The 15181-nt window shown below is 37.6% G+C and overlaps 1 protein-coding gene across 1 annotated transcript; it reads left to right on the forward strand.

The window, feature by feature from the left end:
• The first annotated feature begins 4082 nt into the window (after window positions 1–4082).
• Window positions 4083–15115, forward strand: kmt5aa (lysine methyltransferase 5Aa). Its single transcript, XM_005946295.3, has 7 exons — window positions 4083–4340; window positions 6945–7098; window positions 7282–7570; window positions 8646–8733; window positions 9488–9547; window positions 9829–10019; window positions 10319–15115. The coding sequence occupies exons 1-7, from the start codon at window positions 4332–4334 to the stop codon at window positions 10527–10529; spliced, it is 1002 nt and encodes a 333-aa protein (XP_005946357.1). The 5' UTR covers window positions 4083–4331; the 3' UTR covers window positions 10530–15115.
• The last annotated feature ends 66 nt before the right edge of the window (window positions 15116–15181 follow it).

The following is a 15181-nucleotide window of genomic DNA, read 5'->3' on the forward strand; positions in this document are numbered from 1 at the left end:
CCTATAAAAATCAGCAGTCCACAGTCATTTCATAATCCAAAATCAAATAGTCATTTCTAGAGGCTCTAATAATCTTAGTAACTACAATGTTTTCATTTAGTAACAAAACTAGAATATGATGAATGTGCCATAAAAAAAGAAAAAGACATCAATCCAAAATCAGTGAGAGTACATATTACATGAGAATAACAGATGGAAACATAAAACAGGAAATATGGATTTAGGACTAAATGAAATATTAACTGGAACAGATGAACAGCCATATGTTTCATGAGCACCATGAAAGAAAATGTTCTATAGTTCAGTACTTTGAGTATAAAAGAAGCTGGAATAAACAGAATTAGCTAAGTAGACATAGCAGGTGGTATTACACCTTATAGTGGAACAAAGCAGCTTTAAAAATTTGGCCAACAGTGGATATAATTATGTTGTTCAACAAATGGACAGCTATTCAAAGGCTGTTTTCTTGTATTTGCGTCAGTGTTGATGGTATACTTGCACATAAACCACTACATTGGACACTGATATGTCACTCCATACCCTGCCACCCACTGGTCGTTTAATGTTACTATAGATGTATGACGTGTTTCATTGTAATTATTGTTATTTAACCCTGTCATGCATGAATTATGACAATCAATCAGGATTTTGTTTTTAAAGTATTTTATTCATCTTTACATGAATACAAATTCTTAAGAAAAAAATCCTGATTGAGGTTGTCATACTTCATGCATGAAAGGGTTAAGGGCAACTTCAGGGCAGTTGCACAAGTTGTCATCAAGTGCAGAATATAACAAGGTGATGCCCTGTCCCTGCCGTTGTTCTGAATGCGCTTCAACCCCCGAAGCCAGCTCTTTAGTAAGTGTGGATTTGATAGATTTAAGAGTGGAGTGACTACTAGTTACCTCCTGTACATGGATGATTTGAAGATGTACACAAGAAGCAAGCAAGACATCGACTCACTGATCCACTTCACCAGGATCTCTATTGTAGACATTAGGATGTCACTTGGACTAGATAAGAATTGCCAGAATACACACTAATGGTACCAGCTACAAATACCAGGGTATCCTACAGGCAATTGGGAATCATGATGAAAATTAAAGGTCAGCTACAGCCAACTGCCTTGAGAATTATGGAGCATCCACAAATACATCAGGAATATGGACCCAGAGATGAGCTATTACGAAAATGTCTTAGGCAGCTGGATGAGATGGAGGAACTATCATGGAAGACATATCATTGTACCATTCACAAACAGAGGAAGTGGCTGACATTAGGAAATATTACCAGTGGAAGAAAATACAAAAAAGGCTGTGGCCTAAAGAGCAACACAGAGGCTCTGATAATAGCAGCACCAGAACAGGCCTTAAGCACCAGATCCACAGAGGCAGGGGTCTATCACAGCCAACAGGACCCAAGTTGCAGACTATAATCAAAGGTCCCCAAGAAACAGTCCAGCACATAGTACCAGGATGTAAGATGCAAGCTTGGACAACATACACTAGACACAAGTGGGGAACACACAGCTAAGGGTTTTTGAGAACTGTACAGAGCAGAAGACTGTTGTGATAGAGTGGCAATCCCAGTGGACATCAACATAAAATGTAGGAGCACAAGAAAATAGAAGAAAAGAGGAACCGGGGCCTGAAGAAACAAGTGGAGCAGATGTGAAAGATTAAGTCCAAAGTCTCCCCAGTGGTAACAGGAGCATGAAAAGCGCCAAATCACAAAAACAGTTACCTCAAGGCGCTTTTTATTGTAAGGTAAAGACCCTACACTGATACAGAGGAAACAATATAAACCCAAATCTTCAAGAGTGGCTCCAGTAGATTCCAGGCACAACATCAGAGGCCTCTGCTCAGAAGAGTGAAGTCCTAGGAACACCTAAGATGCTGTGCAATACCTTCAAACTCCCAGGCCTCTGGCAGAGGACCCGAGCTTGAGGAAGCATGCAATGCACTCATGTTTTCTCTATAAACAACTAAATTTTCTGGTTTCTTTAGTTAATGTAAACATATTGAGTGAGTAAACAACAGATTCCCTTTCCTATCATAAATTATGAACCAGATTCAACTCTTTGAGTCATTACAGCATGGTGCTGCAATGGTTGATACTGTAACCTCAAAGCAAGATGGTTCTGGGAGAGAGTACTGTACGGCTGTCTGTTTGTCTGAAGAAACAATTTTGAGTAATATATTTTATGAATGGTCATGGAGAGAGCTGTACAACACAGTTTTTATTTTTTTCACTGTGACAGCTTACAACATCACAATGACGCCATAACAGTCTGATGTAATCATATTGTAGCAAAAGCAGGCTGGCGTCAGCAGTAATACAAACAACATAAAACATCAAAGCTTTAGTATAGCCCTTGTCCATCAAGGGTCCCTGCACTCTCTGAGTGCTGTTGTTTATAAAGCTACTGTTTTGATCTTCATTATATCAGTGTAAAGAGTCAGATTTGGTGTCTATACAATCATTATGATATGTTACAGCTTTGGCAATATTTTGGGGATTTTTCACTCTACTGGTATCCACATACCTTATGACAGATATCAACACAGAAGCCATGTAGTGTTATTCAGTTATGAAAAAACTGGCTTTATGTATTGTACTGAATTGTGTTGTAAAATCCTTTGCACAGAGGCAATTGTAAGTGTGAGTATTTTTAAAATGTGACAGTTAAGTGAGATTTCTGCTAAGCTAAGAAAGAGCACATAGTTTTAATTTCAATCTTTTGCCCCTTGTCCTGTGATTTTTTTAATGTTTAGCAAGTAGACCTAAACTGATTTTAGTAAACACAGCTACAGATACTCAATAAAGAAATAAATGATATTAAAATGTACAGTGAATGTACATTTTATTATTATTATTTTCTTATTAATTGATATATGCGCACGTGATGACTGACATTTACTTTTGGTACTTTGTACTAAGCTGTACATGAAAGATTTTGAAGCAGAAATTAAATCTTGCCTATTTCTAACTCTATAGCTTTACTCTTAGACTCTACTAGAGTTGCTTTGATTCACAGTTACAAATAATCTGTATTTTTCTTATACTGGGCCTTTGTGATACACCTCAGTTCATTATCTGGTATAAACGGGACATTTGAGTTTTCTAAATTTTAAGCCAATTTTCTTCTCCCACTCTCAAACAGATGCTCTGAAAAGCAAGTGGGTGTGGGTCCTTTGCCTCAACAGTGAACTCACCATATTATGGATATCATAATTTGGCATAATAAAAATTAAAGAATAGAAAATAAATCTGAAAAGAAAAACTGTTTTTGGATTACAATAGCTGTACACATACTGATCTGAGAATCTGAAACTTTGCCCATGTTTAGTATGACCATCTGCTACTGTAACAGTTATGATATGTGTTATGAATATTGAATCTAATTCAGTTCAGTTTTATATACCACCAAATCACAACAACAGTTGCCTTAAGGCTCATTATATTGTGTAGTGGAGGGAAACGGGACAAAAGATGAGGGGGGGGGGGGGGGGAACCAGATGTTAATAATAACAGACATAATTTATAACCAAAAACTTATTAATTAATTAACTAAGAGGTCCTCTTTAATATAGCTTTAGCTTTGTTTATGGAAGACCTTTGCTCAAATGGTAGAGTGGTAGTCTACCAATTAAAAGGGCAGAGGCCTCCAGTCCCCAGACTGAGCCATACTTGGGCAAGGTACTCAACCATCAGAGTGTGTGTATGTGTGAATGTTAGAAAGCAATTAGGCATAGATAAATGACCCTACAGTAGAAAGTGCTTTGAGTGTTCAACTGAGTAGAAGGCCACTATTGAAACACAAATCCATTTACAAACTTACAGTCTGCACTGGTGCCCTCTGAGTGTTGATAATACAGTACCTACACAGGCTTACTGCGTTAAAATACCAGTTAATTTTAAAAAATAAGACAACATGGAAGCCTGGAAGTGTTGGTTTGTTTTGCGCGGCAGACACTAAAGGTATCGAAATTTTGGCTAATAAAACCAGAGAAAACGTAAAGACAAAACACACAATAATTGTACTGTCGCTGTGGACCTGCAGGGGGCGCCGGAGCTCCTCCACACCTCTCCTTCATTTACAAGCAGACAGGAAGATGGCGGAGCGGAGCTGTGGAGGCTGTATTGGCTGAGCTGCTGTAGGTTTAAATGCAACAGAAGGGCACGCAGTCACCGTGGAAGCGGCCGACGTGAAGGGACATCTTTCCCTTGTAGGAGCAGGGCGAGGTTAGCCTTTTACTGGATTTTCTGTTCGTGTTTTTCTCTAATCGAGAGGAGAGTGCCGAGCGAGGAGCAACGAAAACAAGTCGGACATGAACGGGGTAAGTTTGCTTGTTTGGTCATCGCCGTCGAGCCTAACTGTGGTTAAATACGGAGAGCTAGCTAAAGTGGGATAACTCTTGAGACTAAGGTGCTTGTCGGTGGAAATGTGTTTAGTTAATACTTGTAGCCCAGTTGGGTAGCATTTTTTCTGTAAGTTAGTGTCGTTAGACTCGCTACAGAGGTGCTGTTTTGTTGGGGAGTGCTTGTTTTGGCTACTGAAAGCTACATGCATGTGTCTGGCAGCCGAGGACACGGCAGCATTTTCGGATGTTAGAAGAGATCGAAATACGTGCATTTGTATTTCTATTTTTGAGCAGGGTTTATAGATTAAAATCAGTTCCGTGGTTTGGTTTGAATGGATGTGATCGGGAGATAATGAGTCAGGAGGCCTATCTGTGCCTTGACTCTGGATTTAAAGGGGCTGACTGGGGAGTGTAGGTGGGTGTGGATCCAGCGTGGTCCCCTTTTCCAGGCCCCACCCACAACACTGGTGGAAAGTAGCGACTGTTTTGTACTGAATGAAATGATAAGATTGAGGAGAGCTATTAAGGAATCAATGAATATAGAAAAATAATTACACGCATATGTAAATAAATGTGTGTGACAAATATAAATAAATGTGTGTGACAAATTAAAGGAAAAGCTGAACCTCCTACCTCTACAACGAGGCGATCCGCTGCGTGTGTCATGCTTTGGGGCCATTTATGATGGATTTGTTTAGCTACACTTCTTCTCGACAGAGGATAAGATCACTCAAGTGTCTCACCAGAAAGAGAGCACCAATTTGTTTATTTGGTAGTTCAATGAAAGGCTTCAGTTAGTTAAGAGTAATGAAAAAATGCGTTGACTTCTGCAGTTTTGTCTTGTTATACAATATTGGAAATTAAAAAAAACAACTAACAAAACACTAATTTTTCGGAAATATTTGTGGGTGTTTTCTTGTTTGTTTGTTTTTGTACTACTCTGAACACTAATGTGGCCCTCGAATGAGATGACAGTACCAGCAGTGACCCACAGCTCATTTAAATTTGAGACCCCTGCTCTAAATGAGCACAAAGTTACTGTGAGTGATCACCTTCGTCCTATGTTGAAACATTCTGCCCTGATAAGAATGCTAATTTCCAGGATGGCAATGCTTCTGTCCTGAGGGTACAAGGTTCACTGAAGGGTTTATTTAGGATGAAAGTCATGTGGGTCATATCTTTTGGGTTTCACAGTCTTCAGATCCCAAGTTAATGGAATACCTGTTTGTGATTTGGGTCAGACCTATGAGAGTTCTCTCTAAATAATAAATGAATACATTTCTTTTAGAAAACTGGTGTTTGGTCCATCCAGTAGTTTTTCTGGGACTTGAAGAGTGAGTCTCAAAATGGTAGAGAAACATCTCTAGCCCGGTTGGTAAAAATCTTAATGGTACACCTTTTTTTTTTTTCTATCATTTGGCACCCATCTTGATATTTTATTATAATGATTATAATATTGTCTTTCCTGTGTGTATTCTAGTGTTTAGACATTTCATTTACATTTAATATGCAAATCAAGCTCTAGATTTTCAAGTGAAGTAGTTTAATAGAATTACCACAAAACACACCCCAATCTGACTGTTTTCACCGTGACAAAGTAAAAGTGGCTGTTGATCTTATCCCTTCCTGTTGATTGCATCATTTCAGCTTCATTCCTACAGAAGAAAACAAGCTACATCTTATCAACAAATTAGCTGAGCCATATCTTGAGTGACTCATTCAACTTAATCCTTTTGCATTTTGGTTTGGATTGGTGATCCGCTTTTGTTTTTGTGCGCCATTACACTCATTTTATTTGTTTCTAATATTTGTTTCTTTTCCAATAATATAAGCTTCACATTCAGTTACAGGTGGGCATAGGCTCACAATTATACCACGATATTTCTGACAACAGAGAAAAAAAATACTTAACATTTTACTGGTGCTCGCAGCTTGCACACAGCTCATCATATCATATATTGAGACAATGATTGTTATTGTCTCACTGATAAATTCCATAAATGTGGCAAAAAAGTAGGTGGACATGTATAGGAGAAATCAGTGGTACTGAACAGGGCAATCGCAATAGTAGTGCTTGGTTGTGCGAGATGTGCCATTATATTTCCAGGGAGTTGCACATCGGGTTCTAGCAAAGACTACGGTGTTGGGTTTCCAAGGGTTTGTAGTTACAACATAGGTACTACATGGATTTCCTGCTGAAGCATGAATCCTCAGTTATAGAGCAATAATAGTGCACGTCAAGCAGATAGGGTTGCACATCACCAGCTGCTAGTATCTCCTCCTACTTACTTTTTGGTGTCCTTTTTTATTTTTTATTTTTTTTGCCTCAAATCGTAAATTGAGCTTGTTGTTTCCACCTTTAGTAGGAAGAAGTACTGTGCTTTGTTGGGGGATGTTGAAGTAGCTCCCATTTTAGGTACTAAATCACCACCAGAGGCTGTCGCACAGCTTTTACACTCAGATGTGCCTCAGCTTGTCTCGTTGCTATAAACGGACTATCCCAAATATTCCTCTAGATTCCTCTCCATGTTTTGTGATGGATCATTCTAGAGAGTGATCAAGCTTTCTCTCCTTTCACAGGACACTGTATGCAACAGCCATTCATTCGCCCTCTTAAGCTGCACCAACTCCATATCATCAGTTCAAGATGAAAAGCCCACCATCAGGTTGACACAGGAAGGAAAGTGCTCTCCAGTTTTGTCCTTGCAGAATGATGTCCAGAAGCCAGGAGAAGGTGAGTATGTTTACTCCAGTACTTCAGTTTGATCGCTAGCAGAGGAGAGCTGGTTGAACAGTCCATGGGACAGTAACTGAATCCCTGTTAATATATATCATCTAAGAATTTCCAGTGAGAGAAACTAGAAGCACAAGATTTGTCTGAATCTTAAGGATGATGTTTCTCTCCATTCACTCTCAGGAAAGACAATGAATACCATCAGCACTCCAACGAAAGACCCAAAGGCAGATTTCACAGAGATGGAGAACAGCTACAGCCAGTGTTCACCCTGCTGGTCTGATGAACAGCCATCACCTCTGCAGCTCCACTGCACCGAAGCCTACCTTTGTTCTCATCCTGAACTCTCCCTTCCCCTCAGCAATGGCTTAACTCATACTCCCCTACATGCCAATAATGGCGGCGCTCTCCATGGCCTCCAGAGGAGGGGAGCCCGGGTCAAGGTCATAGGAAAGAAATCCACTCGAAGAATGTATGTGTTGATTACTGGTGCATTTTTACGACCTTTCCTCATGGTACATGCAGAAGAGTGTGCCCTCATGCTGCCTTTTGTATACAGGAACCATACATAGTATAAATGTCATATTCATACCCCAGATACCATGTATGGATAAGGTGGTCTGATTAGGTTTTGGAGCACCTTTGTAAGTGAATTTATATCTTAATTACTACATTTTCTTGTAAACACGTTAACACACAAGAGCTACACACTAGATAACCACATGGACACTATATAAGGAATATAGTTATAGTCTGAACTCTTTTGCATAATGTATTATATGTGTTTTTGGTGACTAACTTGTACATAATATTAGACTTTTAAAATATTTGGTCTAAATCTTCCAGTGCTTTCTTGACTAGTGGTAAGCCAACTAGCTGTGACTTAGTTACTTAGAATATATGTGGTAAGTTTTAGTCTGGTAATGTTGGTTGATGAAGAAATGTAAAAATTGACAGTTAAATTACTAAATCAGCCCTGGTAGCTTGGATGAACGAGCCAGTCTTATCCACTCAAGGGAAATTTTGAAAATCCTAGACATTACAGTTGAAGAGCCTACAAGGACTTGGCTAACCTTAGTTAGAAGAATGTTGGCTCAAGGTCAGATTTGATCTCAAAAGCCAAGTGATCCATTAATAAATTGAATGTCTTGCTGATGTTGACTGTAGTTTTTCACTGACAGCCAAATTTCTGTTTGGCTAGATGGGCTTAATTTGATTAAACAGACTTTCTTCTGGCTAATCTTGATTAATAGACTAGTGTTTAATAGTATAATATTATATTATATAATAATAAGTTAAACCATCACCACCGAGTGTCTAAATGTGATTAGGGGAAGGCTTTTCAGTTGGAAGGTCAGTAGTTTGATCCTTGGTCCTCTAAATCCAAAGAAAACTTTTTTCCCTTTTTGGCCTGAATGAATATGGCACCTATCCATGAAGGAGTTCAAATGCCTCTTGGTAATAAATGGTGCAGTGCTGTAATAGCCTATCATTAGGCTGAATGGGTATAATAGTTGTTGATGTTGCAATGTGTTTATTTACTATAGGGCAGGAGGGGAAAATTCCCAAAACCGGAAAGTTACTGACTTCTATCCAGTAAGACGAAGTTCAAGAAAAAGTAAAACAGAGCTCAAGGTAAGAAAAAAGTCTATTTCATAATGTACTACAACATATGTTATAGGTAGTTAGGCATAGGTGTTCATATTATTCGATATTGAAGTGGTTTTATTTGGACAAGTGGGAAAAGTATGGGTCTTATTAAAGTGTTTGCCCTCAGCCAAAACCTGTTTTGTCTTTGTGACAATTATGTGCAACTCCCACCCCCACTCCACACTTTGACACAAGAGCAGGTCTGAATTGTTTGTGGTGTCACTGAATATTAGAGTAAGGGCTGAAAATAGCTGATATAAAAAATGTTTTTAAATGTATACAAATCACCATTAGAAGATATTCTCTACAAAAGCATATCTGAATATGAGTGTTTAGTACCTGTAGGTAAGATGCAACATACTAGAATCTGCTTTTAGTTTATAGTGTACCTGTATTTCTAGGCTATGGCTGGATACATTATGATGATATAGCCTTTTTGTGTGTGTTTGTTAGTTCTTGTTTTTTCGGTTGATCAAAATTTGTGAACAATAACTGTCAAACAGAACAGGAAGTTGGAGTCAGAAGACCTTAACTGATTGGTTCTCAGACTGATGAAAGTGTGACTGCTAAGTAAAAATTTTCTCGAATGGAAAATTCTGGTGGACAGTTTCCACAAGAAACCCTTGTTCGCAAGCACTGCGAGAGATCTGGGGGTTAAATAACTATTACCCCCGCTGCATGACTCTGTGTATGAAGAGAAATCTGGTCTGGCCTGTTTCATGTTCCATTTTGTTACCAGTGCGAAGAAAAGAAGCTCATAGACGATCTCATTACAAGTGGAATAGAGGAAGGAATGGAGGTACGTTGAATTTTCTTTGTTTCTTCTTTCTTCATCTGAAGGAAAAATCTTATTGTCATTGTAAATGAGGATTTACTGTAGACCTTTAAAAAATCCTTAAATTTTATTCAGTCATGTTCTCATACAAAAATGTCTTATTTTAAGAATGAATTTGAATATGAAGCCCGCAAAAAGGCTCAGAGTGACCAAATTCAAATTGTACATTGTTCATATGTTTACTGAAGAACCTTTACTTTGCCAAGCTGTGTCACCACAGAAAGCCTCTTGTACTGGTTTTGTAGGTGCAATACATAGAAGGAAAAGGGAGAGCGGTGTTTGCCACTCGGTGTTTCCAGAAAGGCGATTATGTGGTGGAATACCACGGAGACCTGCTACAGATCACCGATGCTAAAAAGAGAGAAGCCGAATATGCGCAAAATCCAGCAACCGGCTGCTACATGTACTACTTCCAGTACCTCTGCAAAACATACTGGTAGGAAGAAAAGACTTATCTGGGATTCTATGAACACTCATTGGACATTTTGGAATTTGTGTTATATTAAGTTATGAAACCAAAGCCACCAGTTTGATAGGACAAATTATTAATTTCAATTTTTTTGTTTTATTCTTTTAATGAAAATGAAACATTAGCATAGCAGCTAATATGGTCACTGAAAACAATTCAGTATTTAATGTGAAAATGTAAATGCTGTCTTGTGAACATATTGTGTATGTATATTAAACAACCTCTAATACGAACACCAATGTAAATGTATGTGTTTCTGCCAACAGTGTGGATGCTACAAAAGAGACTGGTCGAATGGGTAGGTTGATAAATCACAGTAAAAATGGGAACTGCCAAACCAAACTCCACGACATCAACGGTGTCCCTCACCTCATTCTCATCGCCTCTCGAAATATTGACGAAGGCGAGGAGCTGCTTTATGACTATGGAGACCGCAGCAAAGCTTCCATCGCTGCTCACCCCTGGCTCAAATATTGATTAAGAGGTCCAGAGAAAAAGTAAAGGGAAACGTACAGTAAGACTTGTTTTTTCATTAGCTAGTGTACAAAAGGCCTTAGAAACAGAATGTGTACTTTTTTTCTTTTTTTTTGTTTCAATAATGAGGAAGCTGGGGTGTGTGAGGGTTTAGTAGACATTTATGGGTCCAGGTCATGGGGGCTGATTGGGTTCATATATCACATTTCAACTAAGGTCCATCTGCCTTGTCAGATGTTATCTGTACTTTTTATTTATGCGTGTTTCAGAAACATTGTTTTGTTTTGCAGCACATTTGTTTTGTACATTTTGTATTACCTATAGAGTAGTGCTTCTACAGCATGCAGGTAGTAGTTGATGCTCTGCATTTTTATACAGCTTTTTTTAATTAGTACGTAGATACTTGGCAATACTTGTATTTGCTCCCCTTTTTGAATCAGCAGAAACTATGAGATGCAAATTACAAACTCTTTTTAGATATGTATTCTATTCAAGGGGCATCTATTTTCAGCAATCGGACCTCACACTCATTGTTCAGTGGGGTAGAATAGTTTATCACGTTCACGGTTTATTTGGCGTTTCAGGGTTTTGGTTACCAAAAAAGATCACATGTTTTGACACTGGATGAAATACTTTGTGTTGATCATGGAAAAGATTACATTAGAATATGGAAATTACTGTTATGAATGTTTATTTTTTAGCATAGATTGTATTTTATAATATTAAACATGCCATATACAAAGAGTTAGTATGTGGTAAATTTTAAAAATTTAAACGAAAAGTATCTGGGAAAACCTACAGAATATTCTGTGCGACTCGAAGAGATGATTCGCTCATGCAAGTAATAGTTTCGGTGTCTCTCTCTAACCTCAATTGGCACACTCGATTATCTCATCTGTTTAGTTTCACTTAATTATAACTTCTCCCACTGATGACGACACTGTCTGTGGTGCTGCACTTTGTAAATATATTTATTTGCTTGCTGTTACAAATCCAAATATTGTTTCAAAAGAAATACTGTGACATTTTGGGAATTATGTTGTATTTTTTTTAGTTTTTGCTGAGACTTAATGGGAAGATTGATCAAACTCTCCTGTCTATGCAAAATGTCAATCTGATCACCTTTTTTGAGAGCGGACACCTGAGCTTAAATCCAATGCATTATACTTGCAGTTGCATTAATTTAAGAGGGGAGAGAAAATGTTGATGGTTAGGCTAAAATGCATATTCTCAGTTTTATTCATAAACGTTTTATCAAACAGATTACACCCGTTGCCTTAAAATTAAACTCCTAGCTGAAATATCATTTTGAATTTTTGGACTATCAAATCTGTCATTACTGTCAATTATAGAGAATTTGTGTCATGGTTTGAAGAGCCCAGGGGCCAGGGGAGGTCAAATCTGCTTATTACTGTAATATAACACCACTGTTAGCATTATTAGAGTATTTGCTTCTGAATGATCGCTTAAACACACATCTGGATGGAGAATAGTTTAAATTTGCTGTACTGGTGAAACTAAAGTTGAAAACCAGCCAGAAGGGTGTGTGCTCTTGTAATGAACAAGGTGCAGTACAGGTACCAATGAAAGAGTTTGTTTATGTGCCAAATCTTCACAATTTTTGGTAAATATAAACTGTGATTCAGTTCCAGTATCAGTAGATTCCTGTTTCAACATACAGACATCATAGTCTTATTGAACCCACAGCAAAATGGGAAAATGAATGTATTTTAAAAAATACACACAAGCAGTTTTTGACTGTGAACTCCATTAGTTTCTATTTACGTACACATATAAAACAGTCTCACAACAACTGCATGGCTTTTCTTCTTAGATGTTCCAAATTTATTAGCTCAATTGCCAACAGATTTGCTGTTGTTGCATATATATCCATAATGAACAGTGCTTATACAAATCAGTGGACAACAAAAAGCCAACTCGATAACAGCTGACCCCTTCCTAACAGTGTAGTGTGTTATAAATGGGTAAAGCTCAACAAGTTAAACAACAGAAACACAATCAGACTTGGTTACACACAGTGTTAATTGGCAGCTTAATCCGCATTTGGTGTTCTAGTGAGGACAGCACAGGATTAGATCATGCATTTGTGTTTATGGTAATGAACAAACATGTCACCCAGTCCCACAGTCTGACGCACTTATGTTCTTTAGCAGTTTATCAGTAACAACAGAACTCTGTGGTACAAATACAAGTAGTTAATTAACAGCATAGTTCGTTGTTTGTTGTGGGTTATTCTGCAAGTGTGTGAAAATGATGATAGAGTTCAGTTCCAGTTGGATGAGTTTAAACGTACTCAAGCTGCCACTGATGCTTTTCATCGCACTGATGCAGTGGTTTTAAAATGGTGTACACATGATCTGCTTACCCATCGTTTGTAGTAGTAGTTCAGACTTATACTTTATTTGGTTTTCATTTATTTTTATTTTGTGTAGTTTTAATTATGGTTTTAGTCGGGGGGATCCATCGGGGCCTGTATTTAAAGACACAGTGTTACCAGATCTCAGAAAAAAAAGGTGTGACAAACAGTGTTTATGTGGGACAAAGTAGGACAGGATAATGCAGGGAGGCAGTCCAAGATATCTGAAAGCAACTTTTCTGGCTTTCTTGCTCTCTTGTAAATACAAGAAGAATAAAAGGATTCGGAAGCTGCCCTTCTTACTAGCGCAGATTTAAGACAGTTGGGATACACAAATGCATGATGTGCCACCTCACACCATATTTTCTCCTGTGTGAAACTGAAAAATAAATTTAAAAAAAGACATGTCAATAACTCAAAATATACTGCTGCAAAGCTTGTTATGTTTTGGTAACTTGAACTGATGGGCTAAGCTTCAGTTGACTATAATAAACGTGTGCTTGATCAAAGCCATACTTTAGAAAAGTGTGAACCAGTCAAAATGTGGGGCATTGTCTCAAGATGTGGGACAGGAGGACAAGGGATGAAATTGCAGTGCAGTCCCACATGCAGAGGGCATCTGGTCACCCTAGCTCTTACTTATTGTCTAGTTGAGAGTTCAAGAAGACTAGCCTAGTTTCATGCAAAGACTGAAAGTGAGAGAAACGATGTATGACCTGTGGCTGCTTCCAAAAGTCAAGCCCACAGACTGGCATGTTATATATTGTGTTGACTCAACCTTGCAAACATTTGTACCTAAATAACATGTGGTCTAATTCAGCTTTTTCAACCGTAACAAGTTAATCATGAATTAAATAAACTGAAATCTGTCATTTAATTTAGACTAAAGCTCATTTAATTCAATTCAGTGAGTGGCTATGCTGCTAAGCTTAGCTAGCTCATTTTTCTTTTTTTAAAGACATTAAAAAAAATTATTCATTACTTTTCTTCACCAATTTTACCAAGCCTAATAAACTCAAACTATTTAAATACATTAAAGTATGTGATATATGAGGGAGCTTGTACTCATGAAACCATGAAATCCATTATAGAGACAGGCACCACAGCCAAGCTTGACTAGCAACTTTAGCCGCCTAGCTTTTAGAAGGATGAATTCATTCCCCTTGTAAGTTGTCCTGTGTCCTGCACACATTACTGAAGCTTAAAACTTGCACAAAACAAACTAAAAGTTCTTCTAGAATCAAGTCTGCTATCTTGTTTTGTTTTTAGGTTTTTGGCATGGTGCCATATTTCTCTTATAAAATCTCTACTTGGCTGTAACTAACTAACTAGGTACATGTTGTTTTTTTTCTGTTTCATAGTTATTGCGATTTTTGTTTTGTTTTGTTTGCTCATTTTCCCCAAAATTACACTCTAAAATATCTTTGTGGTATATATTTTTTTAAATGTATTTTTATAGCCAGGCTACTGTTTCCCTTGTTTCCAGTCTTTCTGCTATGCTAAACTAAGCAGTTCCTGACAAATCCATGTTAACTGTACAGATATGACTTGTATTGATTTTTCTCAGCAAAAATCCAAATGAAACACAATTTCCTAAAATGTTGAACTATTTCTTTAAGCCTTTTATTTTTTTTAATTTCTTACCTGATTGTAGCAGCTTTGTTTAAAAATGACCCAGCTAAACAGTATATTGTACCTTTTGCACCAATTTCTCTACGTTCTTATTGTCTGTACAGCTGTCGAGGTTATAGAGATTTCCAAAAGACAACAACAAATCCAGCTCTCTAAGTTATTCTTAAAAAATTCAGTATATTTAATGTTTGGATTTCTGTTCTTGTTAATATTATTTAAATGCAAAAGGAAAAAACAAAAACAACCCAGTGTTAATAATAAATAGCCCAGTCACATGTATCCGACGAAGTACATCTTAAGTGATGCACTGTGTTTAATACATAAGGATACACCTTCCTCTACTCCCTCTACCAGTAGCATTGTGTATGAAATGTTTTCATATGAGCCTTTCTTGACAGAGATATTCCACTCTGGATTATTCCATTGTCTATGTGGAACTAATGCAATAATAGTTGAGGGGCAAAACAAACCTGTTGGCTGTTTTTTAGGGCATGATAGATCTTTGCTGTTGTAGCGCTGATTAAATCTTAATGCTGGGGTTTTAGGCATTGTTTAATAAAGATGTAATATGCAAATTAAACGTCTTGGGCATCTGATTTGTTCTTCCATTAAAAGAAAGAAGTACGTTGATGCTTAAAACTGTTTT

The sequence above is a fragment of the Haplochromis burtoni genome, unplaced genomic scaffold (genome assembly GCF_018398535.1).
Source record: "Haplochromis burtoni strain Fernald_Lab_line unplaced genomic scaffold, NCSU_Asbu1 Contig_344, whole genome shotgun sequence".
NCBI classification, from domain to species: Eukaryota; Metazoa; Chordata; class Actinopteri; order Cichliformes; family Cichlidae; genus Haplochromis; species Haplochromis burtoni.